The 26,600-nt window shown below is 41.9% G+C and overlaps 1 protein-coding gene across 4 annotated transcripts in view; it reads left to right on the forward strand.

Annotated features, from left to right (window-relative positions):
- The window catches only part of ZMAT4 (zinc finger matrin-type 4), a 2,593,958-nt gene that overhangs the window by 827,280 nt on the left and 1,740,078 nt on the right, over nucleotides 1-26,600 (forward strand). For all 4 annotated transcript variants that reach the window (XM_069617629.1, XM_069617626.1, XM_069617628.1 and 1 more), the window contains one exon: nucleotides 16,676-16,774. In XM_069617629.1, coding sequence (XP_069473730.1) covers nucleotides 16,676-16,774 — 99 coding nt within the window. The remainder of the gene's footprint in view (nucleotides 1-16,675; nucleotides 16,775-26,600) is intronic.

The raw sequence follows: 26,600 nt of genomic DNA on the forward strand, positions 1-26,600 counted from the left end.
AGTCCTCTGACCTCTGGAAGGAAATTTCAAGGAATAATCCATGGAATCTAAGAGTCAAGGAAGAATATCTATTCAAGGACAATTCACTGGTCATTCCTACGCAAAAATTACAACACAAGGTGATAAACCTTTTCCATGATACCCCTCACTCCGGTCATCGTGGTATAACTAACACCCTCCGTCTTATACAAAGACAGTTTTGGTGGCCTCAAATGAAGACCGACGTACAACAGTACATCAAGGCTTGTACTGTGTGCAGTCAAAACAAACATGATAACAAGAGACCGGCGGGTCTTCTACTGCAGCCATCGCTGCCAACAAGACCATGGAAGTTTATTGCTACAGACTTCATTGTGGAGTTACCACCTTCCCGAGGGTACACGACCATCATGGTAACCATAGACTTGTTCACCCATATGGCTCATTTCACACCTTTGTATAAACTACCATCCTCATCAGAACTTGCTGGAATCTTCCTGGAACATATTTTCCGTCTCCATGGACTTCCTTCGAAGATCATATCGGACCAAGGACCTCAATATGTCTCACAATTCTGGAAACATCTCTGTCGTATTCTAGGGATCCAACGTGTTCTCTCATCAGGTTATCACCCACAAACCAATGGAGCCACGGAACATGTAAATCAAACTCTGGAGCAATATCTTGTTTTGCCACCAAGGTTCAGGATGACTGGTCTCTCCTCATACCCCTGGTCGAGATTGCCTACAACAATTCCAACCACTCAGCACTCAAGGTTAGCCCTTTCTATTGCAGTCAAGGTTTTCACCCGTCCGTATTACCTTCTGTTCTTCCTCATCCCACTCCAGTACCTACTCTCGACTCTTGGATACAGACTCTCATCAACATTCACAAGTAGGCCAAGGAACAATTGAAAGAGGCCCAAACATGCACCAAGCTCTATGCGGAATTCCAAGAGAAGACCAGCGCCCTCTTATTCTGTTGGTGATCAAGTCTGGTTGTCCTCGAAACTATTACCCCGACATCTACGGACAAACAAATTGGCTCCTCGGTACTATGGACCATTTTCCATAAAGGAAGTCGTCATTCCTGTCTCATTCCGACTCAGGCTACCCGATTCCTGGAAGAAAATATACCCAGTCTTTCACACCTCCCTATTGAAACCTTACTTCCAATCCTCCCGAAAATCCTGCAGACCCAGTCCTGTTGTTGTGAATGATCAGCTAGAATATGAAGTGTCCCGAATATGCGATTCCAGGTATAAAAGGGGTCGACTTCAAAACCTGGTTGAATGGAAAGGATACCCTCCTAGCGAGAGAACCTGGGAACCAGTTTCTAACTTAAATACCCCTCGACTGCTTAGAAGATTCCATCTCATACACCCGGGCAAACCTGGTGGAACAGGTCATCGGAGGAGGCATGCTGTCATGACCCATAGAACTTGTCCCTTCTGGACCTCCTGGATCCTTATTGTGCCGGGGCATGTATTCCTTGTTACTCCCAACATGGCCGCAACAAACGACTTGCCTCACACCAGCTTTCACGTCGCACACGGCACGTCCTATAAATTGGCCATGCCACCGCGGCCCCGCGCGTCTCAACGCTATCATTAGGTAGTGACTTGATGTGTTGCCTCCACCTATCTGTCTGATTTAAATGTAGAACAGACAATACTCATATTCTCCTTAATGAAATCCTCAATCACAGGTGTTATCCATATCCCAAGGTATAAGAGCCTTTCATCACACCATTTAAACCCCAAATGTGCTATTACATTTTTGTCGTAAATATGTGCCAGGGGTAAAACCTCTGATTTGGTCCAGTTTATTTTATAACATGAACACCAATTGAAAGCTGACAAGACACTCATCAATTTTGGAAGGGATTGTTTTAGATTACTTAACGTAAGGAGCAGATCATCTGCATATAGCCAAACCTTTTGCTGTAAACCCCAACAACTCACGCCTTGTATTTCTATGTTTGATTGTAAAGCTATGGCGAATGGTTGAAACACAATGACAAATAATAACGTTGAAAGTGGGCACCCTTGTCGTGTGCCCCGTTCTAAATTGAAAGGCTCTGACCTTTGTCCGTTCGTATTGGCATCTGCAGTCGGACAAGTATAAAGCCATTTAATCCAGGACCTAAACTGGATGCCAAATGCCATTTTCTCCATATCTGAAATAGAAAATCCCAATTAACCCTATCGAAGGCTTTTTCAGCATCCAGTGAGAGGACTGCTGAGTCCTCCTGACAATCTGTCGCTTTAGATATGGTGTGCAGTACTTTCCTGATATTACTTGAAGTTTTCCCTTCCCCTTAAAAACCCTGACGGATCCTGGTGTATAAATTCCGGTAGTATTGACTCCAATCTCATCGCTAAAACTTTGGCCAGAATGTTATTATCCACATTAATTAAACTGATTGGCCTATACGTTGATGCTAGATTTTCATCCTTACCCTTCTTTAGCAGTACTGAAATAATAGCATGCCTCGTAGAACTTCGCAACAATCCTTTGGATAGCTCACTAGTAAACATTCTTAACAATAATTTAGTGCTGAATTAGGGAGTATTTTGTAAAACTCTATTGGCAGACCATCAGGGCCAGGGGATTTCCCAGTATTTAACCTTGCAACTGCTGCCTTGACTTCATCTTTACTCTTGGTTCTCTGGGTTCACTACTGTGATGAGAGGGATTACTCCTGAGGCTTTCTTGACTCTTGGTTCTATGCGTAGCACTACTGCGATGAGGGAGATGACTTGCCATGCAACTTACACCGTCTGTGTCTCTTTGCTAATTACTGTGACAAGAGAGATTACATCTGATGCAACTTCCACTCTGTCTCTTTTGGTAATTAATGTGACAAGGGAGATTACTCCTGATGCAATTCCACTCTTTGGTCTGCTCGGGCTTCCCACAGTTCCTGTTACCTTGCTTGTCTTGGGAACGCATGTCTGGTTCTTCCCGGGGTCACGGTCAGCTTGCTGTTACCATGTCACTTCCTTCTGGTTTGACTGTGTGGCTATCTGAAGGCCTAGGGCTTGTGGTCTCTGCATCATTTTTGGACCGAACAGTCCACCTCCCATTGGTTACGCCACCATCTCTGCTTCCCCGGCAGTGTCTGCTCCCTGCATGCTCATAGGATTATCCTGCTGTTCCCACTGTTCCATCCCCCTTCCTTCAGTTCTTTCTCAGTTTTTTTTATCTCCTAGCTGCGCCCACTCCAGCGCAGTGTCATGGTCTTTTTGTTGTTTCCATGATGTACTCTTCATGCCTGCTCTTGGCCACTTCTTCCCATTACTCTAGGAAAAAGGTGTGCCATCATTCTTTTTCTTCCTCGTCTCAGTGGTGTCAAATTTCAAGGAAGGAAAGGGAGGGATGTTACAGGAACACACAGTAGTACTTTCAGTTGCATTCTTTGCAAACCTTAGGGATTTTTAAAAGGGTTAGGAAGTTCCTTCAAAGAAGGGTAGGCCTTATCCCCATGAGGAGAGTCTCTCCCTGTGAGATCCTGCTTTCCACCAACACTAAGGGGACTATTGGGTAGCACCCTCACCTCCATAGCCTCACAGGGAAGGGCTCCCCCACAGGGAGAAGTGACAAGATTCTGTGAATCATCACAGTACTCATAAGCAGCTTGGATGTATGTCTGCAGGTCTAGGACCTGGGCGTGGATGGCTGGGTTAACACCCTCCAGGACCAGGAGGTGAAGGGGTGACACCCCATGGTGGTCTGCACCTCTACGGAAGAACCTGCATTGAGACCACCTGACTTTGACAGGCTTCGGATCCTGAGGTTGTCCCATCGCTTTGTTGGGTGTTCCATTGTACTGACTGCCACCCCCTCCAAGTTGATGGCAGCTTTGATGTCCAACCAGATCTTCTGATGCCCACAAATCCCAAGCTGCTGCTGAGCATTGAAAGGGGCACCTTAATGGGCCCGGACCTGCTCACCCAGGATGCCAACTTCTGAAGCAGTGAATTTGATGGCCCTCAGCCTTACATTGGCGATGCTGCTTGATATAAAAGACATGGCTCCCATTGAGGCTGGTGCGGTGAAGCTGGTCCCTGGCGACACCTGCTGTGGAGCTTTGGTGGTGGTACTGAGGTGTGGAAATCCCAACATGGCAGATGTGTTCATTACAGACCCTTACAGGTGTGCCACTGGAGAACAGGCTATGATGGTGTACCAAACACTCCAAGGCAGTGCCAGCTGTCAACAACCAGTCACACTCTGCCAGTCAGCAGCAGATGGTGAGGTTTGGAGGCATCAAAGGCAGTGGGAGCAGAGATATGCACCCTGGGCATCATATGCATGATGTTTACAAATTTTTCCATGGGAATCAGGTTGACCTTGTAGTTGAAGTGTGATATTCGGTCATTTTGTGTATCATTTCCATGGACTCTTTTGGTTCCCGAACCACGCCTGTCCATGTTGCATGGGCATGCAAAACACCTGACTGTCTCATTCCACATAGATGGATGATCCAGTTGTCTTGTATACATGTAGGTAATGTGTGCAGTGTATTGCTGGTGAGGTGCAGGTGTCAGATCCCGATATGTCCTTCTCATGTGTCATGTTTCTGATGTGTTCACATTGATATGTTCAAGTAATTTCTAGGGAGGGGTTGTGTTACCTTACCTTTTAATTGATGTTTGTGTATCCTGTGGTTGGGTAGGTAACTTTCTTGTATTCCTGCAGTGCATCTTCATGGTTAGACAGGAACATGTTGAGGGTATCAGAGACATGCATGTGGAGGTTGTGGGTGGGCAGCTGTTGATTTACCCCAATGCAGTATTACACACATGGCAGTGGTGTGTGGAGGTGAGCAGGTCCAGCAGAAATGGTGCAGATGGAAACATCATGAAGATGGAAGTCAGGTGAGCCCTTTCTTGCACTTGGTGAATGCCACTCAGGAGAGCACATGGTATCGTAATACTGTGCCTCAGGATGGCTTTACGCTATATGATGTTTTAACTGTGTTGAGTAGAGTGAGCATGTCTAGCAGCAATGGTGCGGATGGAGACATCATGAAGATGACGATCAGATCAGCCTTTTCTTGCAATCAGTGTATGCCACTCAGGGGAGCATATAGTATTGTGATGTTGTGCCTGTGACAAGGATATTTTTTTCCACTTGCTATGACTTTATTGATAGTTTGTGCTCTTGATGTAATGGATGTTGATGGAGTTGCACTGCAGTTTTCTTGTTATGGGTCGCACACAGCTTGACTCTGACAGATGCACATTCTCAGGGTGTTGTTATGATCAAGCAGGATTGGCCTGGTTACATCATTGGGGGGCATCAGGGATGTGCCCGAAGGTTTCCAATTCAGGTGAAGTATGTTTGTGCAACCTGAATGCCTGTGCCCTGTCCCTGTGCCCTTTGGCCTACTAAGGGAATGGGTGGTGTCTGTGGATTAGGGTGGTAGCTCTACTGCTATGCCACAATATGTGGCAATATTGTGCAGGACACAACATGCCAGGAAGATCTTGCATACTACAGGGGGTGCAAATAGCAATACACCACCTGAGTGGTCAAGGGAAACGGAAGCATGGCTTGAAGACTCTGAAGGTGCGCTCCACTATGACCCTAGTAGCTATGTGTGCTATGTTATTGTTTGCCTCACCTGGTGTGGCTGGATTCCAGATGGGTGTCAACAGGAAGGGTGTCAACGGGTAGGCGCTGTCTGATGCAAAAAGGAAATGGTTATTGTTTACATTTATTGTCATTTCTTGTGTTCCTTGCGTGTGTGTGATAGTTCATGCACACACAGAAACCTGTTGTTTCCAAAGGTTCCTTTTGCAAGGGTTTGGTATATGGGTGAATGGTGTTAGATATAGCTGTCATGCATGCATGCTGGGTAGTTGGCATTGACATGCATGATGTGTCCCTTGGCATCACAGATCACCTGTGCATTGATGGAATGCCAATTTTTCCTGTTGCGATATATGCGCTCTGTCTCTCGGGGAGGCTGCAGTGCAACATGTATGCAGTCGATGGCTCCCAGGACCTGTGGAAATTGTGCAACTGTGTAGAATTCCTGACACACACTCTGCCTTGCCTGAAGTGTGTGTGGCAAGTATATGTGCTGATGTATACATGCCAGCATGCTGCGCAATACCTGGTGGAGACACCGGGATTGTGTGGGCTGTGATATTCCACAGACAATCATTGTGGTGTGCTGGAATGATCCATTAGCCAGGAAGTGTAAGGCTAATTTTTCTTTCACCAGGGGTGTCACAGCCTGCGGACACATGGTAGGTGATACAAGGCCATTCTCCCATCTCCATTACCTTGTCTAGGATGACAAGGGGAGGGAATCTGTATCTTCCATACACCTCCTCATCTGGCATCCCAAATAATGTAGTTCATGGATGGGCGATTATGCCCCTCCTCATCCTTCCATGTAATAGGAATCAGTGCTAGCAATGCAGGGTCTGGCATTGTGGAAGTCCTATGTTCAATGGGGTTGCATTGAGCATTTATGCATGCACTCTCATTTTGCTTTGTGACATGTAAGGAGTGGTGGTAAAATCGCGGGTTGTGCATTCTCCTTTGGACTCCAGACAATTCCGTGAATAGGATTTTCTTAGCGCTTGACAGGGCGTGTTTGTACAGTGTCTCCTTCCCCAGGGCCATTTTCTTGGTAATTCTTTGACTTAAATGGGGATTTTGCATGTTCCACCCTCAATTAAGTCGGTTGCGCGGACCCTTCCTATGCGTTGCGGTCTCTGTCACGCAAAGTGCACCAGCACAGCGCACACTATCGATGACCACGACAAAGTCTGATCCATGAATCCGAAAAGGAAAGTCCTTTTGTGCTATGCTAAATATTTTTGTAATTTAGGCCCAAGAAGTTATATACACATAAATGGCACCTAAAACATGGTTACATAGTACCTGATATTTGTGTAAGGATCATGACTACTAAATAAAAATCTTTATCTTAAATGATTAGCATGAACAACACACCACAAATATGCATTAAATAATGATGTATTTTTATTGCATATTGTTTATGTTGGCTGTGGGTTATTGCCTCTCAGAAAGCTATCAAGATGACATATTGGCTTAGGGCACAACCTTGCTGGACATTTGTGAAACCTACGTATCACAGGCATGAAATTTGAGATTGAGGTTGTTACAGTGCTCTGATGCCCACTGCTTGAATTGAAGTGCCAGATAAAATTAATCAGATACCATTGTCCATGGGACAAAAACACCTTTTTTATAACGGTGTTTCTGATGGAATGAAATTGAAAGTAAATGTGTATAGCTACCATGTACATATTTTGCACAGGCCCAACAAGGATCGATGTGATCATTGTGCTCCCTGTATTTTCGCATAAAAAAGTGTCGAATCCGAAAATGGAGGTGCCTAGTAATCACATAGATCACTATTCCCTGCATCCCCCTTATGTGCTACCCCTTTACCCCTGCATACTTTTGCCCCTGCACTTACCATCGTTTCTTTCTCCAATCTCCGCCCTCTCTCTGCGTCGTCAGATCCCTATCCCAAAAGTGGATTGGAACTTCCATTGCAGGGTCCTTTTTTGTTTGTTTTATCTTAATTGTCGCCCACCTTCCATGTAATTAAAGAAGGGAACACCCCTGAAACCCAGAAAAGAAAACCATAATACCGTTCAAGGGGATCGGGAAGGGAAATAACCAGGTTCTCCCAGCTGTACTGTATGAGTCGGAACTCTGGGGGTATGGTAATGTGGGTCAACTGAATACCATAGAGAGTAAGTGCTTGAAGCAACTGCTGCTGCTTCTTCTGAGTGCCCCTACGACTGTGATTCATTTGGAGCTTGACACCATCCCTACTCAGAATAGGGTTAGACCTATCTTTTTTGGGGTCAGAATTTAGAACCAACATGGTTTGGTGAAGTGTTGAGATGCAATGTTGCATCTGATGTCCCTAGACAGTGGGAAAAGTCTCAAATGGTTTACCCATATCAAAAATACCCTTTGTGACCTAGATATGAGTGAGCAGTGGGTTAACAAAAGGGTCAACTGTAGTGCAGCTTTGAGTAAATTAAAAACGAGTGCAAAACTGAGTGCACGCAAACAAGTTGTAATAGATGCTGCTAAAGGTAAACTTTGTACCAACTATCTTATGAACAATAATGATCTTGGTTTTAAATCTTATGTAGATACTACTTTGTCTTCCTTTGAGAGATCATTCTATAGTCGTTTCAGACTAGGAATTATGCCGTTTGCTTCCTTCACACAATTATGGCACAGCTATCCATCCGATACTCATTGTGTGGGTTAGCACAAGAAACTCTCATATATCTGATCTTGATTTGTCATAGACTCTCGAGCTTAGGATGCATACATTTAAGACCGATCATAAGGGAAACTGGGATCCATTCTATAAATCCAGCCATGATTTTCCTATTTCAGTGTCAATTCTCTCACGTGGTTTTTGATAATGCCACAGGGCGTGGTTGTTAAGGAAGAAGAATGTTAAATAGTTCATGTATGTCTTATGCTGGAATTTCAAGGCTGCGGGTTCTCGCTCCGTGTTTTTATTCTGTTTAACCCTGGATTGTGATGTTTTCTATTTTTTTTATCTCTGTCAACTTTTAATATTTTTATCAACTGCTTAATTAACTCTAACCAGTTTTAAAATAGCATTTTTGAAGCTCTGTTAGTGTGCTATTTTGAACAGCAATTTAATTGTATAACGCTTTTATGGTTATGCGCCGAATAATTTGTCATTGCCGAATGTGCAGTAAACACACATTTTCTTTTTCCGATATTTTCAAGCAATAGCCCCGCAACAAACATGCTTTCACTTCCACAGGATCACCTTTGTTGGTTGGTTGATTGTTGTCTTCATCTATATACTGTGCTTAATACCATCCACCAAGAAGCACCCTTTAATTCTGAAGTTAGCAATAAACAAAGCGGCATCTGTTTCGGAATTAGGCCGTTTTGTTTCTGAATTACATAACATAAAACCTCTTTTGCACAAAAATATGTTAGGCTAATGACTTTATTGTGCTGCTTTATTTTGTTCATTGCCTCTTTACACTGACATTGGTCTGGTAGATTTGTTCTTCTACAGTTTTATGTTGTGGTTGCACAATGTAATAGAGGTGACACTCCTTTTGTTGTCACGCATGCAGACTGTACATGTTTGTGCTGGTGTATCAATTGGACATATTAATGAGAAACTGAGTAATATACTTGTTTGTTTGTTTGTTTATTTATTTGTTTATTTGTATGGTGCACCCAACCCAAAGGTATCTGGCCACCTTTCACAAAGAGGTTACAAGTATAGTTTCAGCTTAGTTACAGTAGATACGAAAATACAAAGGGTACAGTGAGTCATACAAGATAGTTGAAGAAATATATACATAAAGTACAGGTGCAGCAGAGAATAAATAGGTAGCCAGATAGAGGTTACAGAACATTGCCAGGAAGTCAGGTATTTTCATATGTACAGGATTAGCTCTATGGAGTTGTGTCGTTGGTAACAAGCCACTTTATGATGTTGCGCCTGAAAATGAAGAAAGGTTGGTTGACTCTCAATGAATGAGGTAAGGTGTTCCAGGCTTGTGCTGCCATAACAGGGAAACTACTTCCCCCCTTGTGTAAAATGGTTAAAAAGCCACTACAACATCAAGAACACACTGTCACCGTTATGCACCTGAACACTTACTTGGCCATTCTGATTGCAATGCTGAGAGAACCTAGCTTTGACTAGTAATGTCTGCCATTGTTGTTAATACATGAGCACATGATAGCAATGCCAGGTAGAACATAGCAATACCTACCATAGGATGCATTATGCTGTGGGCACCTGGACATACTATTGCATTGCACAGTAAATGATGGTACTAGCTGGCCATAAGGTGGCAACTGCTGGCAAATGGTGTGAGTCCCCTGGTATACGATAGCAATGCCTTACAAATGCCTAGACAAATCAAATGCAGACAACCATATTGGTGGCTTTGCCAATGCTCAATTTCACCTGGTTCCATTGCAAACAGTTGTTTATGAATAACTTGGTAAAACTGTGCTGTGAACAACGCATACATAGTTATGCTCTCAACAAGCAGTAGTCCCTTTAATTGATGACAGCATTCACTAGTCCAAAAACTTTAATTCATAGAAGCAACTGACTTTATATTGATATTGATTTTCCCCGAAAATATCCAGCCACAGCTTAAACTTAGGAAACCTCGTTTGTGCTGAAATGCACGACTCTGCAATTGCCTGTGCGTGTCCACTCTTTTCAAGTTCAAGGAATACCTCGGAGAAGCGCAGCTGAACAGGACCCGCTGATTTAGACAGGCGGAAAGAAAGAGATTGCTTTGTCAAGTCCAACACCTTCTGCCTGACTGCACCTAGGCAGCTCTGCGAGGCATTTCTGAAGCGCTGCTCTCGGGATCACAGGCTCCCTGCTCCATGATTTATGGGGGCGCAAAATACAATTCCATGCAGCAGGTGAATGTGAGGCGACATCTGCATTTAAACATATAAACCGACCTAACACCACTGCACATTTCACGTCAGCTATAATATTAAACCAATTGAATACATAAACCTACAGGAAATACAACTTTGACATTATGAGCAAAAGAAGGGCTGTAGAGTGTTAAATGTGTGTATGTTAAACTGCCCACCTGCGTCATACAAACCAAAGTAACGCGAAGACATTCTCAATGTACTTGAAAAAGACAACAGTATACTCATTGGGTTACGTTTTCAATCTGTGGCTCAAAGCTCATTGGATATGGCTGAAGAGGCGTGGAGCTTTATACTGCGCCACGTTGACCAGTCGCAAACGTGACTGTGTTTTTATCATACCCCTTTTAAAAGTATCCATTTGGATGATTACATTTCTACTCATTGATATATTGGTCATATAATTGCTATCTTTTTTGTACTTTTGCAAGTATTTTGGGGTTGGTGTGGTTTGGGGTAGCGGAAGTGACATCCCATGACCCTTGACCCCTGATGACACCACAGGAAGTGATGTCATTTGACATTTAACACCACCCCAAAGTGATATCGGGGGAAGCGATGGAACACAACCTTTCACCTGTTGACAAAACAGAAAGTGGCATCTCATAGCACTGTACACTACGAAAAATATGGTTACAATATCACTATAATGTGATGTACATTTCATACAAGAATGCATCACCATATGTATCGTTAAGATCAGTGTGTTAAGGCCCATATTACCAAATTACTGTGAATGCAAGCATGACCAAATGATAATGATGTGTTATTATATAGCACTCTTTATATAGAAAAAATATACACCCAATATCACCCAACCTGTGTTGGTACTCATATATCGGCCTCAAAAGGATGAAAGGCTAAATTGAGGCGTTTAAGAAAAGGCTAAATCAGTGACTCACCCCCTGAAGTGTGCCCGAAATAAACCTTTAATGACTCTAGCAATTATTTTATAGAATTCCAGAAAGGCACTTTTGGTAGTCCTATTCTTTCTTATGTAAAGTCAGTGCTGAAAGTGTTAGACTTGTGGCACTCCTGTTTTTATTTTTCTTCTTTTTTTTGAGGTGCCTGAACAAGAAAGCCAGCCACTCTAGAGGTAAAGAGCCACATGGTGCTGGCTACAGCCCAGGAGCATGCATTACAAACAAAAAAAAGAACATTGTTTTTTTTTATTTTCTTTTTGCAGAGGTCGCAAGGAGACCACTGAGGTCGCAGTTGCGACCTCTGGTGACCCCTAAATGACGTCCCTACTGGTGAGGCCCAACAAGGCTGAAACACAGTTGCTGTTGGTACTCTTGTTCAAAGGATGTTTGCCTGGCATTTCAGTGCTGGACTGCCGTTGTGGGCGGGACAATGACTGATATGAAAATGCTTGTTCCTCCTTAGTGAAAAATACGGTGGGCAAAAAGTGATGGCTGCAGACTCTGAGGGAAAAAAACACCAAACAGGTTATCATGCCGTGTTATTTCTAGAAAGGGTTGCCCGCTACCTTTTTTGCAATATATAATTGTATGTCTTCATACACTAGTTTCAGTAAAGTGATTGATGGTATATTGGTTATTATCATGGTGAATATTAGAATACTCTCATTCTCCTGTAAATGATGCTCATGTTTGTTAGTCTCCAAATGTAGTGTTTGTAAAACACTAAGATTTTGCGTTCTCATGCACATTGGGACCCGTTTTCCTTTTAAGGCTCACCTGTACTTCCTTGCCACCCAGGCAAATCATTATACAGATTTATGGTGCATTTGTTAATTCTGTGATATGTTTTTTGCATCATGATGTGTGTGAAGAATTTGACTCTGCCTCGCAGGAATGCAAGGATGAGTAGGGTTGAAATGGCCCACTCAGCCCTCACACTTCTACAAACCAAAACACAAAGCAATCATAAAGATAAAAAAGGGACAATCAAGAGATATACCTCCTTTGCCTTTTGTGGTAACGCGGGCCAAGGGAAGGCTAGACTCTCAAGAGACGTGTGAAGGTGAAACACTAGTGGCCCAGACAACACGGTATCATAGTCCAAAATATAGGTAATGTCCAATCACGGTTCTATAGAAATATAAACACTTTAATCAAACACACCATCTACAAGTAGAACGAAAATAGATTACTATACAAAAACAGAGAAGAGGGGACAGACTGAAGTTAGTAGCACTCTGATCTTAGTTCCAGGGATGGGTGGTAAGATACGACCATAAAATGGATACTGGTTAGAACACAGGAGGATAGCGACCTAACAAGTGTGACGAATCACAGGGTTTCATCACTTCTCCCAAGAAGAAAGTCTTTCCTTGTCAGGGTAAGGAGGTGAGCCTGCTATGCCACATTCTCCCATGGGGTGACGGTCAGAAGGATCTCACAGGGAGAGGCTCCCCTTCTGGGGATAGGGACTCCCATTGAGTTAAGGAAATCCCTAAACCCTTCTCTGCTGAACCATAAAGTCAATCAGAAAACACTACTGTTTGTTATTGTAATGTTAGTCCTAACATTCATATTGAAAAACTGTCTGACAAACCACTGAGATAAAGGAGAGAGATGGGAGAGTAATACAGATTATTCCGGGCTCTAAAGTTAATCCAACTGTATCACATGAGCCCAGGTGAGTAAGAGAGATTACTCATAAAAGAGAGAGAAACAACCTTGAGCCTGATTTGCAAAAGCCTTTTTCAATGGGGAAAGCCGATTGAATAATGCTTTGTGAATCAGGCCCATAGATTTTACGATGATGAGGACCCAGTGCTTAGATATAAAAATAGAAGAAGCACTGAAGATGAGGAGTGAAGCCTGGGAAGTTCGAAATCTGGGAAGAGCTGGGATCTGCTGAGAACCAGGAGAGTCCAGTTCATGAAGACATGGCTGGTGGACGTGCCAACTGGGCACCAGTAAATCAGAGATCCGTGTTGTACAGGGGAAGATAAACCAGAGGATAGGTGGAGCAAGTGAGCGGTGGCGTGACCTGGGAAAGGTGGACTGTTCAGTTCAGACAGGACACCAAGACCGCTGAAGCTGTGGCTACGCAGATTCACACCAAAGAACCATTAAGAACCAGAGTGACCTCCGAGGTCGTTCCGACGCCGAGAGGAGTTCTCATCCTGAGGAGAGAGCCGGTGACGCTATCCCATGAGCAAAAAGGTAAAATGAGAGGCAGGAGACCCAGAGAGGGACACAGTGAGCAGGGACACACTCAACATACACGACCCCATGACACAAGAAGTGTTTATAAGCATAAAAATAACTATAGGACACAGCTTACTCATCGCAGTGATACAGCATGTGCCTATAATAGTTTGAATACCTATGGGACTCATTCTCAGGCCTTGTGGTTCAAGACATAGTTTTAACCCCTGGTTCGGGGTCTGGCATTGAGCAAATGCTTCAGGGCTAACAAATGACATGCTTTGCTAGGACACGATGCAATGTCGAGCTGGAATACATGCAGTACAATAGTTCAGCTGTTTGGAGGAAAGCAGACACCAGCACTAGTGCCTTCCATATTGTTCAAGATGCAGGCCACATGGGGTAATTGGTTTGTTGTGGGCGATCATGGTGCTTCAGGTGGTCTGGCCCTCTGGATGCTGTGAAGCCTTCACAAAGGTCTTGAGGACAGGATACTCCATTTCAGGGTTTGCTATTCTGGTACAAAAGATTCAATGCAGAATGCTTGGTCCTGGTCCACAGCACTGATCACTACCAGTGTTCCCTGGAAATGGGTAGGGACACATCTCCCTTCTGTCTTACACGGCTCCATCTTCACCTCCGGCATAGTGCTGTGGACAGTGCCACAGTCCCAAAGGAAGTCCAGATGTGAATGTTCAAAATGTCTCTTCGTCCTTAAGGGACCCTTGAGGAACTGAGGAAATTATGTTGAAGGGGTGAAAGGCTCCTTCTTTTAAGAGCATAAATCCTCATGTGATTGGTCTAGATCTAGCCTGCTTTACATGACCAATCCCTGCTCCTGGCTGGAGTGGACTTCGGCCAGTAGATCTTTCACCCAAAGTGCTTTGCTCCAAAGGAAGTGGAGGAGACAAGAAAGGGAAACAGTGAGAAGGTGGAAGGCTTCTTCCAGTGTCCAGATAACTCCTGCCTATCCTATCCTAATCTCACCCCTTCCTCCTACTGTCAACAAAATACTGTTAGACATACAGCACCCTGGTGTGAGATTATTCGTCCTGAATGGGCGTACTCCTTTGTTACCTGGGCCCAGGACAGCTGCCTGCTATGCGTCTGTCTCTGGGTGAGGGTGGTTACCAGCCCTCAAAAAGGGATTGAAAGACTGGCTTGGTCCTCTTGGTTTCTTCCGTGGTAATATCGACCTTCTGACTCAAATACACATTCCTTTCCACAGCAGAGCTGACTTACATGCGTTGACACATGTGCAATACCACAGGCAATGTTGAGGGATCATGGGCGCCATAGTCAAAAACATGTAGCGGAATGCTGGCTTCAAACCTCAGCACTAATGACTAACTTCCGTCCGTCCAGTAATTTAGATACTCTAGTCCTCACAACATGACACTGCTTTTAACATTGTTGCACATAGCAGACCACCTTCCGTAACCTTTGCCATTTGACATGGTCAATGCCTACCTTTTCATTTATCATACTGTAAGTAGTCTGATATATGAAGATACAATGATTTCGAAACCTGTGCTGAACAGTCATAATTGTACTACCCAAATTTGTTCTTTGCGCAGGGGGATGCTTTTAGAACAGAGAGATACCAGTGTATGTCATCATGGTAATTGCTCATTCAATATAGAATAAGTCTGGTGTGTAAGAATACAACGGTTGTAAATGGACAGTATTTTTAAATGTAAACTCCAATCAAGCTTGCACTTGAATCTACCCTTATATGCAGAAATACACATTTTAAATGTTGCATTTCTCTAACTTGGATGCTTGATCTGTTGTACCAGTGATTACATCATGATGCCTTAAGTGATGACATTTGTGATGTCATCAGTGTGCTTGGGGGCTGCACAGTGGGGGTGGCATAGCTTCCAAATTCTGCTTCATTTTAGGGGGTCTGTTGCATTAAATTGGCACCTCAAAGTCAATTCAACAAAAGTTTTTTCACTGAATATAGACATATATATTAAAATATATATTAAGAGATAAACACAATACACATGTTCACACTCTTATTTTTTACATGCTTACATTCTAAACATTCTGATAAATTATTGTCTGTAAAATTCAAGGACCCCGAAAATGAGTTATACCCATAGCCAAAACCTTAGGAAATGTGTACATTGTTTGGTAACATTAGAGACATCCGGTTTTGGCATCAATGTATTAACCCACTAAATTCTAGTCTGCATTTGGCCCTTTTTAGAATGTGGTATCATGCTGCTAAAATAATGAGCACCAGAGCGCTGCTGAGCCTGATCCCTACTGTACCATAGTTGGCTGTAACAGTAGGATAATGGACAATTGGACCGTTAGCTGAGTATAGTATATAGCAGAACTGAGTGTGACTACGACTAGAATCTCTCCTTATGGCGTTGTAAATAGATTCAATGAATGTATGAATTGTGATGGTATTTGTTGAAGGATTAAGTTGTATATAAAGTTTTATAGGAATTGTTCTTGACATTAGATTGGTAAATATTAATTATTTGAATGAATGTATGTGTAGAGTTTTGAATGTATATAAAACTATATCACATTAAATAAATACATAAATAAATAAAATTCAAGGCGCTCATTTTAACCAGTTTCAAAATTAAGCGTAAATGAGCTTAAAAATTAGAATTTTGAGAAGAGTTCAAATGATAGCCCCAGCATATCATTCAATGCAACTTTTATAAATACTTTCACGTGTGTAAATTGCTCCAGTTTAGACAACAATCAAATGTTTTTAAGTGAATCAGATTGGAAAATCGACAACCGTCTAGTTCACCTGAGGCATTCCACTTCTTTTCACAGCCATAGCATTTGTTGTGTGTTTATATAGTCATCAAAATAATACATCTCCAATCAGACCTTGCACTTCTTTGAGTCTGTTTACATGAAAAACTCTTGCGCTTATTGCCAGTCTGCAGCACATGACTTCATTTCTGCAAATAATGTATTAGCAACTACAAAAGTTTTAATTTGGGATGCTTCATCTAGTTAAAAGCTGCAAGATGTCTCCTGGATCCATGCAAAACACAGTCTGTTTATTGAATTCATTCTGGTGTTTTCTTTTTTTGTGGTGCCCAGATGAAATCCGATATTGAGCCGGAATTGTTCACCGAAACTTATTGCAAAGTCTGCAGTGCCCAGCTGATCTCAGAATCTCAACGGGTGGCGCATTATGAGGTAGGTTGTCAGCAATGTCTGGTGGCTGTCTGCTTGTTCTGATAAGCCTGCTAATATTGTGGACAGCACAGGTGGGCAATACTGGTGTTCACATCTGTACATGTTGATAACTAATAACAATACGCATTATGCACTAATTTGTTAACAAAGTAGCCTACCAAAATAAAATTGAATATGAGATTGTAAAATCACAGAGGAAATGGAAAAGAAAAGCCACGTGGATGCACTATGTGTGCAATAAAAGTGCAGTGGTTTACATAATTACAGGGCCTGCAGTTATGGTTAAGTTGCTCAAATCATAGAAAGAGCACTTTTGAGGCGGCTTATAACTCTGCTACCCATGGACGAATCTTCACCAAACCTTGAAAAAACAGTATATGGCCCCCTTGGTATGTTTGGTCCAGTTTTGTCAATGGCGGGCAAAGCTATAAAGGGGTCCAAAAATGTGTGGACATCCTCATAGATACAATGTAAACAAATATTTGCTTGTGCCGACAGCGCAAACCGCGGCTTGGTCCCAAAAGCGTGCTTTCGTAAATTTGGTGTAAATCTGTCCAGTAGTTTTTCTAAAAATTGGCAAAAGTAGGTAAACAAGAATTAGTGATATCTGGATCCGGTCTGCGGACTCACTTCCCGATTCGGGGTTTGTGCCCGCCCAATGATTGGAAGGGCAAAAGTGTAAGGTGCATTTTTGAAACGGTCGCTATGTTGGATCTGCGGATGGCCGCCGGTATCAATGGATAGCACAGTGGGGAACAAGTTTGAAAAATAAATTTGAGGTTATTTGGTGGCTAAATGAGGGTCTGGGAAGGGTTGTAGAGTGGAATAAAAATGATATGGAGCTGTTTTCATAGGTGAAAAAAGGACAAGCAGGTGCCGTTGACTCCGCAGACACCGCCATAGTCCGTGGACAATGCTGTGAACAAACAGTTTGGAAAACACGTTTTGGGGTTATTTGGTGGCTGAAAGAGGTACTGGAAAGGGTGGGATAGTGGAATAAAGTTAACATGGAGCTCTCGGTGTGGGTGAAAAAAGGGTTTGCAGATGCCGCCAAGTCCACTGTCAATTTTGGTGTCCGCTGACATCATTTGGATGGCAGTGGGTTCTGGATGAGTTTTGTTATTTAAAGGTGTATTGCACGTTCTTGTTATGTGGTTAAATTATATTGTGGTTGTTGGGCAGTGCCAGATTCTTGGGGGCATGGTCATAGGCCACACACACTATAGTAATATGTGTATAGCAATTATAGGTATAGTAGGTGAGTATACAGTATTTTCAATATGGTGGAATGATATTTGAAGTGCATATGGTATTTATGATTGTATTACAATTGAGGAAAGTGGTCCTTGAGGTCTCCTCCGCCATTCACACAGTCAACCATTGTATCCTCATCAAATGGTTACATGATACCTTTAGCATCATGGAGTGGGCACTGGACTGGTTGACCTGTTTTCCTCACTAACCCCCCCTTCCCAACTGCAACTGGGCTGTTTGTAATCCACCACCTCACTGTCTACCTGCAGAGTACCCTAATGTTCTATCCTATGATTGTGGTCTTCAATATCTATTTCATCCCTCTTGCTTACCGATGTTCTTCTTCTTTTCTTATTTACAGTGTTATGTTAATGGCACACAGCTTTCCTTAAACATCCCTCAACTAATTTCTTCTCCTCGTTTATTATCCCTGATTGTTTAACAACCATGAAGGCTTTATTTGCGGCTAAGAATCTCTGTCTCAATGCCAGTAAGACTGAGATCTTACTTATTGTGACACTTGTGCCCTGATTTTCACCTACCTTCTGCCCCCCCTATTTGGCCCGTCGACTTTCACCATCCTGTGAGGCCAAAAACCGTGGGGTCATCTTTAAGTTCTCTCTATCCTTTAGTCGTTACATTTTGAATCTTGTAAAGAAAGCCCACTTTCAGCTTTACCTCCTTATAGGCATTCTACTGTTCCTCACCTTCCCCAGGAAGGTGAATGTCTCTAGATCCCTTTGTTGTCTACGCCCCTTCAGCTAATCGAAATTAGGTCTGGAAGACTTATCTTTGGCCTCAAGCCCAGGGATCATATTGCTGCAGCCATAACCGGTGTACATTGGCTCCTTGTGGTTACAAGGATGAAATTCAAGATCCTCTGCATCATTGACAAGGCTTTCTGGGCCTGGGACTTCAATATCTCCAACTTTGTCACCCTAAATAATGCTCTGCTGAAGCCCTTCGGTTCTGTAACTCAATTCTCTGCTTGTCAAACGCTTATTGAAACAGAGAGCGGGAGGCATGTCTCTCTCTTTGGCCGGTGCCTCTGTTTGGAACAGATTTCCTGCTCCTCATACTTTAGCTAGACTTCCTTATGTTTTCGGAAATTTTTTTTAAAACTCTGCTTTCCTTTTCCTGTTTTATTGAATACCTTCCCTGCTATCTCATACCACTGCAACTGAGACTGCTGGCCTGGTCCCTCATGAACCTCACAGGTTCCAGGACCTATATCTAGTCGACACTGGTACAACCCTCCCCTTTCAGTACTGCCCTTGCGGCTATAGCGCCTAGCAGCTGCCTACCCTACCTTTGGGACTGCTATGCCCCAGCAGTTAGCTAGTGGCCGCTCACCTTGGCATCTGTTGCGACTTTCCTTGTGGGCTCTGATCAACACTTGGCAATCCATACTCCCCTTTGCATTCATGCATTTCTCTTACCTCAACATACACATGTGCATTTATAGCAGCAATGTACACAATTGTTTCGGGTAAGCAAGGAAAATGCAGATGCAAATGATTTCTAGAACATTCTTAAGTGGCAGTTGGTGTGTGAAAGTTTCATGTGGTGATAGGGTTATATGTAGAGTTGTTTAAGTGATTAGTGGATGGATGTATGACTGTTCAAAAGCAGGCAATGAGGGAGTGTAACAAACATAAACATAAAAAGGGTAGAAGGCTGCCCTGTGCGATGGTGTGCATGTATAATCTGGGTATTTCAAAGATGCCTGGCCTGGAAAGGGGACTGCATAGATTGCGCATACTCATGAAGGTCCATGGATTATGGTCCTTATTGTATGCTAGAGAAAAGTATTGGTGACAGAAAATTGTTTCTGTGTTTCTTTCTATTTTCTCTACTGTACAATTGTCTATTACTTCCATTATCATAGTATAAAATGCTTATCGAAATGTTGGAGAATCTTATTGCGTCTAACTACTTTATTGAAAAATTGAATTTAAAAGTGAATTTTTTTTGTTCTATTTTTTAACTGATATGTGGCTCCAAAAGGAACCTTCTGTTTTGTTTTTTGATTTATTATTTCTTGGGGGGTTTTGCAGGAGAGGCCAGGAAGTAAGGTGGGGGGGGGGATGAGGGAAGGGGTATCAACCACAGATACAGGGGTACTGGTGAACAGGGGAAGATGTTGGGTGTGGTTAAAAACTAAGGTAAGGGGCAGTGTTTCTCATGCTCCTTGATTGCAACCTCAAAAGCACTTTGAAACTGCTCCCCCCTGCAGAGTGGTGTGTTGCAGTATAGTGCCACCACCGTGCACTAATAAGACTAACACCCAGAACATCAAAGATGACATCACAAATGTCATTGATGACATCACTGTTGATATCACATATCTGGGCCACTTGGTTTGGTTCACTGACAAATCTAGGCCATGTGGTTTTGTTCACTGACAGTCAGAATATAATAATTCGAAAGGTGCTATATATACATATATAGACGTTAACCTTGCTGTATGTTCCTAAAGTGCTTTTCTTAGGGTTTGTCTCAGTGAAAGGAAGTACAAACTCTGGTAATACGTGTGATTAGTTTTAATGAAAGCGGGCCCACCTCTGCAAGGCTCCGCCAACAGTCACATATTTGAACCCTGCATTGCAGTTCCACGAGCCACGCATAGCAAGTAACGTAGCTCGTGAAACTGGAATGCGGAGAGTTCCTTACAAGTTCCTTACACTCAGCTCATGGGGCAATAAGCAGGCCTCAAACACACAATTATTTTGTGTACATGAAGCTGAACTTTAATGTTATTATATTTTCTGATGATGCTGTTTTTTTCTTCCTTACTTCAGTTTGCCCTGTGTGTGCCTCTGTTGTGTATGCATTCTGGGTCTTAATATGTATTTTGTTGTACTAGCGCAAGTGTGTAGTAAATCTTGATGTGTTAGCTATTTATTACATGTTTAACATTACTCAAAACTCTGATAAGTTAGAATTCATTATTTTACTAGCCAAAATTACAAGATTAAAAATATTGTACTTCTATGGTGCATGCTGCAGCCATTGGCTATGTTTATGTTTGATTAGGTTTGTGCATTAACAACAACACTCCAATACAATGTTTTGTTTAGATGAGTACATTCTTGAATAGATTGTTCGTGATAGGTCTCCCGATCACCCCAGACATCTACTTGCCAACCTTATAAACACAGCCCCTTGTAGGGAGTTTTCATCAAAATTAATTTTATCAGTGATGTCATTGTTGATGTCCTGGGTTTTGGTTTTAGCAGTGCCTGGTGGTTGCGCAAGTTATGGTTGCTTAGCTTACCAAAACTGGCAAATATCTGAGGTTTTTTTTGGTTTTACTTGTAACCATAACACCCCAGAAATGTTTTTCATTGAATTGAATTTCATAGGTTTTTATTAGTGCAACTTAACCATAAGTTTCCTATTAACAAAGTTTTTTCAGTGAATATATATATATATATATATATATATATATATATATATAGAGAGAGAGAGAGAGAGTGAGAAAGAGAGAGAGCGCAAAAGAGAGAGAAAGGGGGAGATATATATATATACCTATATATATATGCATGGGTTTTAAACATATCTGTGTACTGATTAATTTTACTTTTATCTGTGAGAACACGTTTCCCATTACAAGTACATAATCTACAAAAATTGGATTTATAATAGACGATTACCAGCAGCTAAATAAAGAGCACAGATAGGAGGAAGCTCCTACGCAAGATACCCTCTGCAGGTATGTATGCATTCTAATGTGTGCATGGATAGATCATACATGGACATTATTAGTCTAACTCAGTTAGAGCTATTGCTCCAGTGTGTATCAATGCCAACATGTACTGATAACTGTTCTGTAGTTGTAATGAATCAGTTTCCTAGATAAAGACATATAACCAAAGAAAGAAGACTTCAAAGAGCATTGTGAAAAATGTTGCAGCTCTGGAAAATTATACATTGGAACGATTTTCTAAAACACAACTTTACAAATAATCTAAACATTCCAAATGCTATTTTCCGAGCACACCTGTGCACTGGATCCCAAAGTTAAGTATCTTCATTTAGAAGCAACTGCCCTGGAGAAATGATAAGTACGTGAAAACCTTTTTCTACTAAACAGTTTCGTTCTGGTTCTCGGCAGGAAAGTTTTGTTGTCTACATAACACAAGTATCTCTTTAGATGCTTAAAACAAATGTGCCAAAGCTTGAATGTTGAACTGCTCAGGTTGAATAAAGAAAAAATAAAACATGGTTGGTCCTATAGAGCTTTAGCGTGTCGGTGGATTACAAAATGGCTTACCAAAACGCTTGATGTTTTTTGAAAAGTTGCGTGACTTTCATCAAACAACACAGATATTCTGTCAATCACACAAGGGTAATTATTTGTGACGCACACGAGAGGCGCAAAAACCACCGACGGTCCAAGGCATATTTTGCATTTTAGTATCCTATTAGAGCATCACGCTGGAAGTATCTTGTCATAACACAGCTGAGAAAATTAGTTAGGAGTCAAAAAGATGCAAAGAGAAAGCTGTAATTAAAGAAATCTTTCTCCGATACTGTGCATCGTTGAGCTCATTATTCGGCTGACTATCCAGAAATGAAGCATGCACATGGGAACCGAAACATAGCAGATGATGTCGACATGCATTTATTATATTTAGAATGTTCAAATGGATCTCTTTTGAGGAACAATGATGGATTTTGGTGGGCTGTTGCAAGCACTAAGCGCAATGTAGACAGTCTGATGTTTCTATCATAGAATGGAGGAGCTGGAGTCTATGAAATTGACAATGATTGTTGGTTTTAGCAATGTTTTTGTAATCTGATACTTACAACACTTCAACTATTTTTATTATGCAGTTGTTATTAATATGGTATGTATACACTTATACATGAGAAGATTATGCATTTGGCTATAGCGAAGCACAATGCTAACTGAGAGGTCTGCTCCAAATCTCATGAACCATGCATACAAGCAAAGCCTATCAGAGCTCTGAATCTCGAGGGCATGGTATGGGGGTTGAGGTTGGTTTAGGTTGCTGGGGCTTGCATAAAAATATAACTGAGAACAAATACCCTTATGGGGGCGAAGGGATGAATAAAAGGGGCGGGCAGGAGGAAGAAAAATCATCATGGTATATTACATTGAAAGATTGCACGTTTCAGAAGTTTCAAGTTATTGAGAAATGTCTTCACACAGACCTTGGCCATTCATGCAACAGGTTCATCATATAGTCGACCGCAAAACAGCAATACCAGCCAATGCATTTTCCACAGGCTCCAATTTTAGGTCCCCAAAATATTCAGAGAGTGAGACGAGCTTGTTACTTGGAAGACTTTGGGGGGCAGCTCCAGGAAGGAGATCTGACGTCATCAAAATAATTCATACAGGAGAACCGACTGTGTTACTAGCAGAATCATGCTCACACTGCTCAGAGTTTTGAAACATTCAAGAGCATTCATTAGTGAAATGATGTAGGCATTTTTTTCTGAAGGAAGTAAACACAGCACAGGATGCAATGATGTTCAATGTCAGTGTTCGATCGCTGGACGCCCCAATATAACACCTGTGTGTACTGTTAAGAAATAGAAATGTGTTATGGGAAGTGTGGTGCATTACCTGTCCCTAACTGTAGAAGGCACGAGAAAGACACAGTAAAAGGTCTTGGTGGACATGATCTTACAAAACACAAACCTACTAAACATGTGGGCGCTTTGAATTGCATGCACTTTTTAATATATGTAAGAAATGTGTCCAGAAAATGTAGGCCCAATGAAGGGACTTGGGGCCTGAAAAGAAGCAAAGACTACCTCTATCAATGGTCGAAGTGGGCGGAAGCAGTTGGGAGTGGTGTTCCTCTACTTTTTTTACTACCTTTTACTGTTCCTATACTTAGTTAAAACTTGCACTTCAGTGCACTGCACTGAACGTTCCATTAAGCAGCAGGTCCATGTGTTTGGGGTTTGTATTGTGCCTGAGAGGGGATGTGGCGATGGGGTTTGTGGGCAGCGGGGGCAGGCCAGTAGGGAACATAGTTCCACTACTTGTTTTCGTACACTTCAACCACTGCCTATATCGCAACGAAGACTCAAATGCATGACCCATGGCCCTACTGAAGCCTGTCAGGCCCCCACATGGCATGAGGGCATGATAAACGTAAAGGTTCTTGGAGTCCTGTTGGTAGGCACCCACAGGGAGCAGTGGTAGGGGGAGGAGGGGCAGAGGAATAACGCTTCTTTTGAGATGAGCAGGCCTGCTGGTTTGCAAATCGACAAGTGTTCAGGGAAAATGTGTGAGAAATATAACTTTTGTCTTTTTTCCATGGCAATTTCTGGGATACTTTTGAGGGGGTTCGCACTTGCTTAGTCAGACTGTAAAGAAACTGCACAACTAAATGTAGGCTTAGGGCGGTGTATATTGTTATATCAAGTGAAAACATGCACTCCCAATACTGTTTCTATCTTTTTTCTTAAAATGCGCCTGTCCTCATCTGTGATGGCTTTCGTCCATTGTTCTAATGGTTGCCTTTAGAGTAGAGCTTTTTCCCCATGAGTGCTTGCCTCCTATAACAATGGGCAGCCATGCTCAAGCAGAATGCTCAGGTTTCTGTTTTGTACCTCCAGGGCTGATCTGATTTTACATTTTTATTTTTATTTTTGTATAGCTGTAAAAAAACAACCTTTAAAAAATATTCATCACATTATACAAACCATAAAATATGATTAATAAAATGTGCTCTTGAACAGCACAGCTTGTTATAACACAAACGCATTAAATACATTAAATCAGGCTATAAGGATTTTTGCAACTTTCACCAAAACATAATAATCCTTATCTTTTAGCTTATCCAATAGAACACTTCACCATTTTTTTTTTACAGTTAGACATTTCAGAATGTTCTTAATTTTCAAAAAGTATCAGACATTACTTCAGACACCACTCCATTTTGAGGTCAATTGTATCAGTAAGGTTTATTAAGCTTAATGATTGTCTGTACATTATCATTGCTATGTTCCTTTTTGCTGTTTGACCGTGATACAGCATGCTCCATAGAACATCATAGTCCAAAATACAAAACTCCTCAAACACGTATTTAAAAAATTGACATCTTCTCTCACTAGGGCAGGACATGCAACAACCAAATGTTTTAATGTCTCCAACTGAAATGGCACACAACAAAATCTACAATGCCCATTCATAGTAATTTTTCTCATTAGACAGACTTCATTAGTGAGGCAGATATTATATCTTATTCTCATGTGTCCCAGCCTATTTTTCGGATCTGGAAATCTTACCAAATACTGTTCAATTGTATGGAGTTCCTTAATTGTGAATGCCTGATTTTTGAATAATCTCAATTTCATACAGGATTCTCTGTGTTAATCCAATCATGCAACCATCATTTCCTTTTGGCTCTTTCGGGATTATTGATGAGATCGTCATCATCAATGCCTGCCTCCACCATCATTAGTTTTATCCACTTATGCCATCTGGTGATTTAATGATTATCTGTGCTCAACATACATTTTCCTATTATGAACATTACACCATTTTCCTCAGTGGTCATCAAATACTTCCGATATAAGGACACAACTTTCCACAAATAAATGGCATTTACAGATACCATGCCCATTTCATGCCGTATTAAACAGACCGATACTGTCAATGGTAATCCACATATCGTTTTCCAGAATCGACCTTCTGTTTTGATCCATACTTTCTCAGCTATGTTGTCTCTTGTCTCAGCGCCATACGTCAAAATAGGAATGAAATTCTGATTAAAGAAAACATTGCTGGTAAAAGCAAGAATTTACCATATTTGGCCTGTATAATTTTTGTCTGTGCCATGCCTGTTGTCAATTTTTGGTTCATTTCTCTAAAGTGTGGTTTATCATTCACATCATCACTAATTAGGAGCCCTAGATATTTTTACTCAGATTCTACCTCAATATCAGCATCCTGTATGGCCCATGTTCTCATTTTTTTGGCCCGATTGTCTTTAAGCCCAATACCATTATCTTGCATTTTGCTTGATTGATTTTCAAAATATTTGCATTGGCGTATTCACTCAGGCACACCAGAAGGTCATGCAGTCCCCCAGGAGTCTTTGCCAGCAACACAAGGTCGTCGGCATAGAACAACCAGGGGACCACATGACCCCCTATCCGAGGAGCATCAGATCTGATGTTCATAAACTCATGACGCACAGCTGACATAAAGAATTTAAACAGAGTGCTGGCCAGAAAGCACCCTGTTTTAGACCATGGAATGTCTGAATGGGGTCTGATAGCGTTCCATCCAGTGCCAATCTAATCTGCACTGTAGTCCTAGAATGAAGTTCATGTATCCAGAAGACCAGGTAATCCAGACAATTTGCATAATTCAGCTTTTTTATCAGAAGTTTTCTAAGCACAGAAAATCAATAAAGGCAAGATACACCGGTTGACTTTTTATCTGTTCCTGCTCTTTAATGATTTGCAGGATGTGTAAATTAATGGTCGTTCCCCTCCCAGGCATAAAGCCTGTTTGGTTTGGGTCCCTAATTTTCGTAGTGTTCAGCCAATTATTCAGGTCTCTTAACAAGAATCTTGC

This window comes from Ambystoma mexicanum, chromosome 10 (genome assembly GCF_040938575.1).
Source record: "Ambystoma mexicanum isolate Mex_15411 chromosome 10, UKY_AmexF1_1, whole genome shotgun sequence".
In the NCBI taxonomy this organism is placed as follows: Eukaryota; Metazoa; Chordata; class Amphibia; order Caudata; family Ambystomatidae; genus Ambystoma; species Ambystoma mexicanum.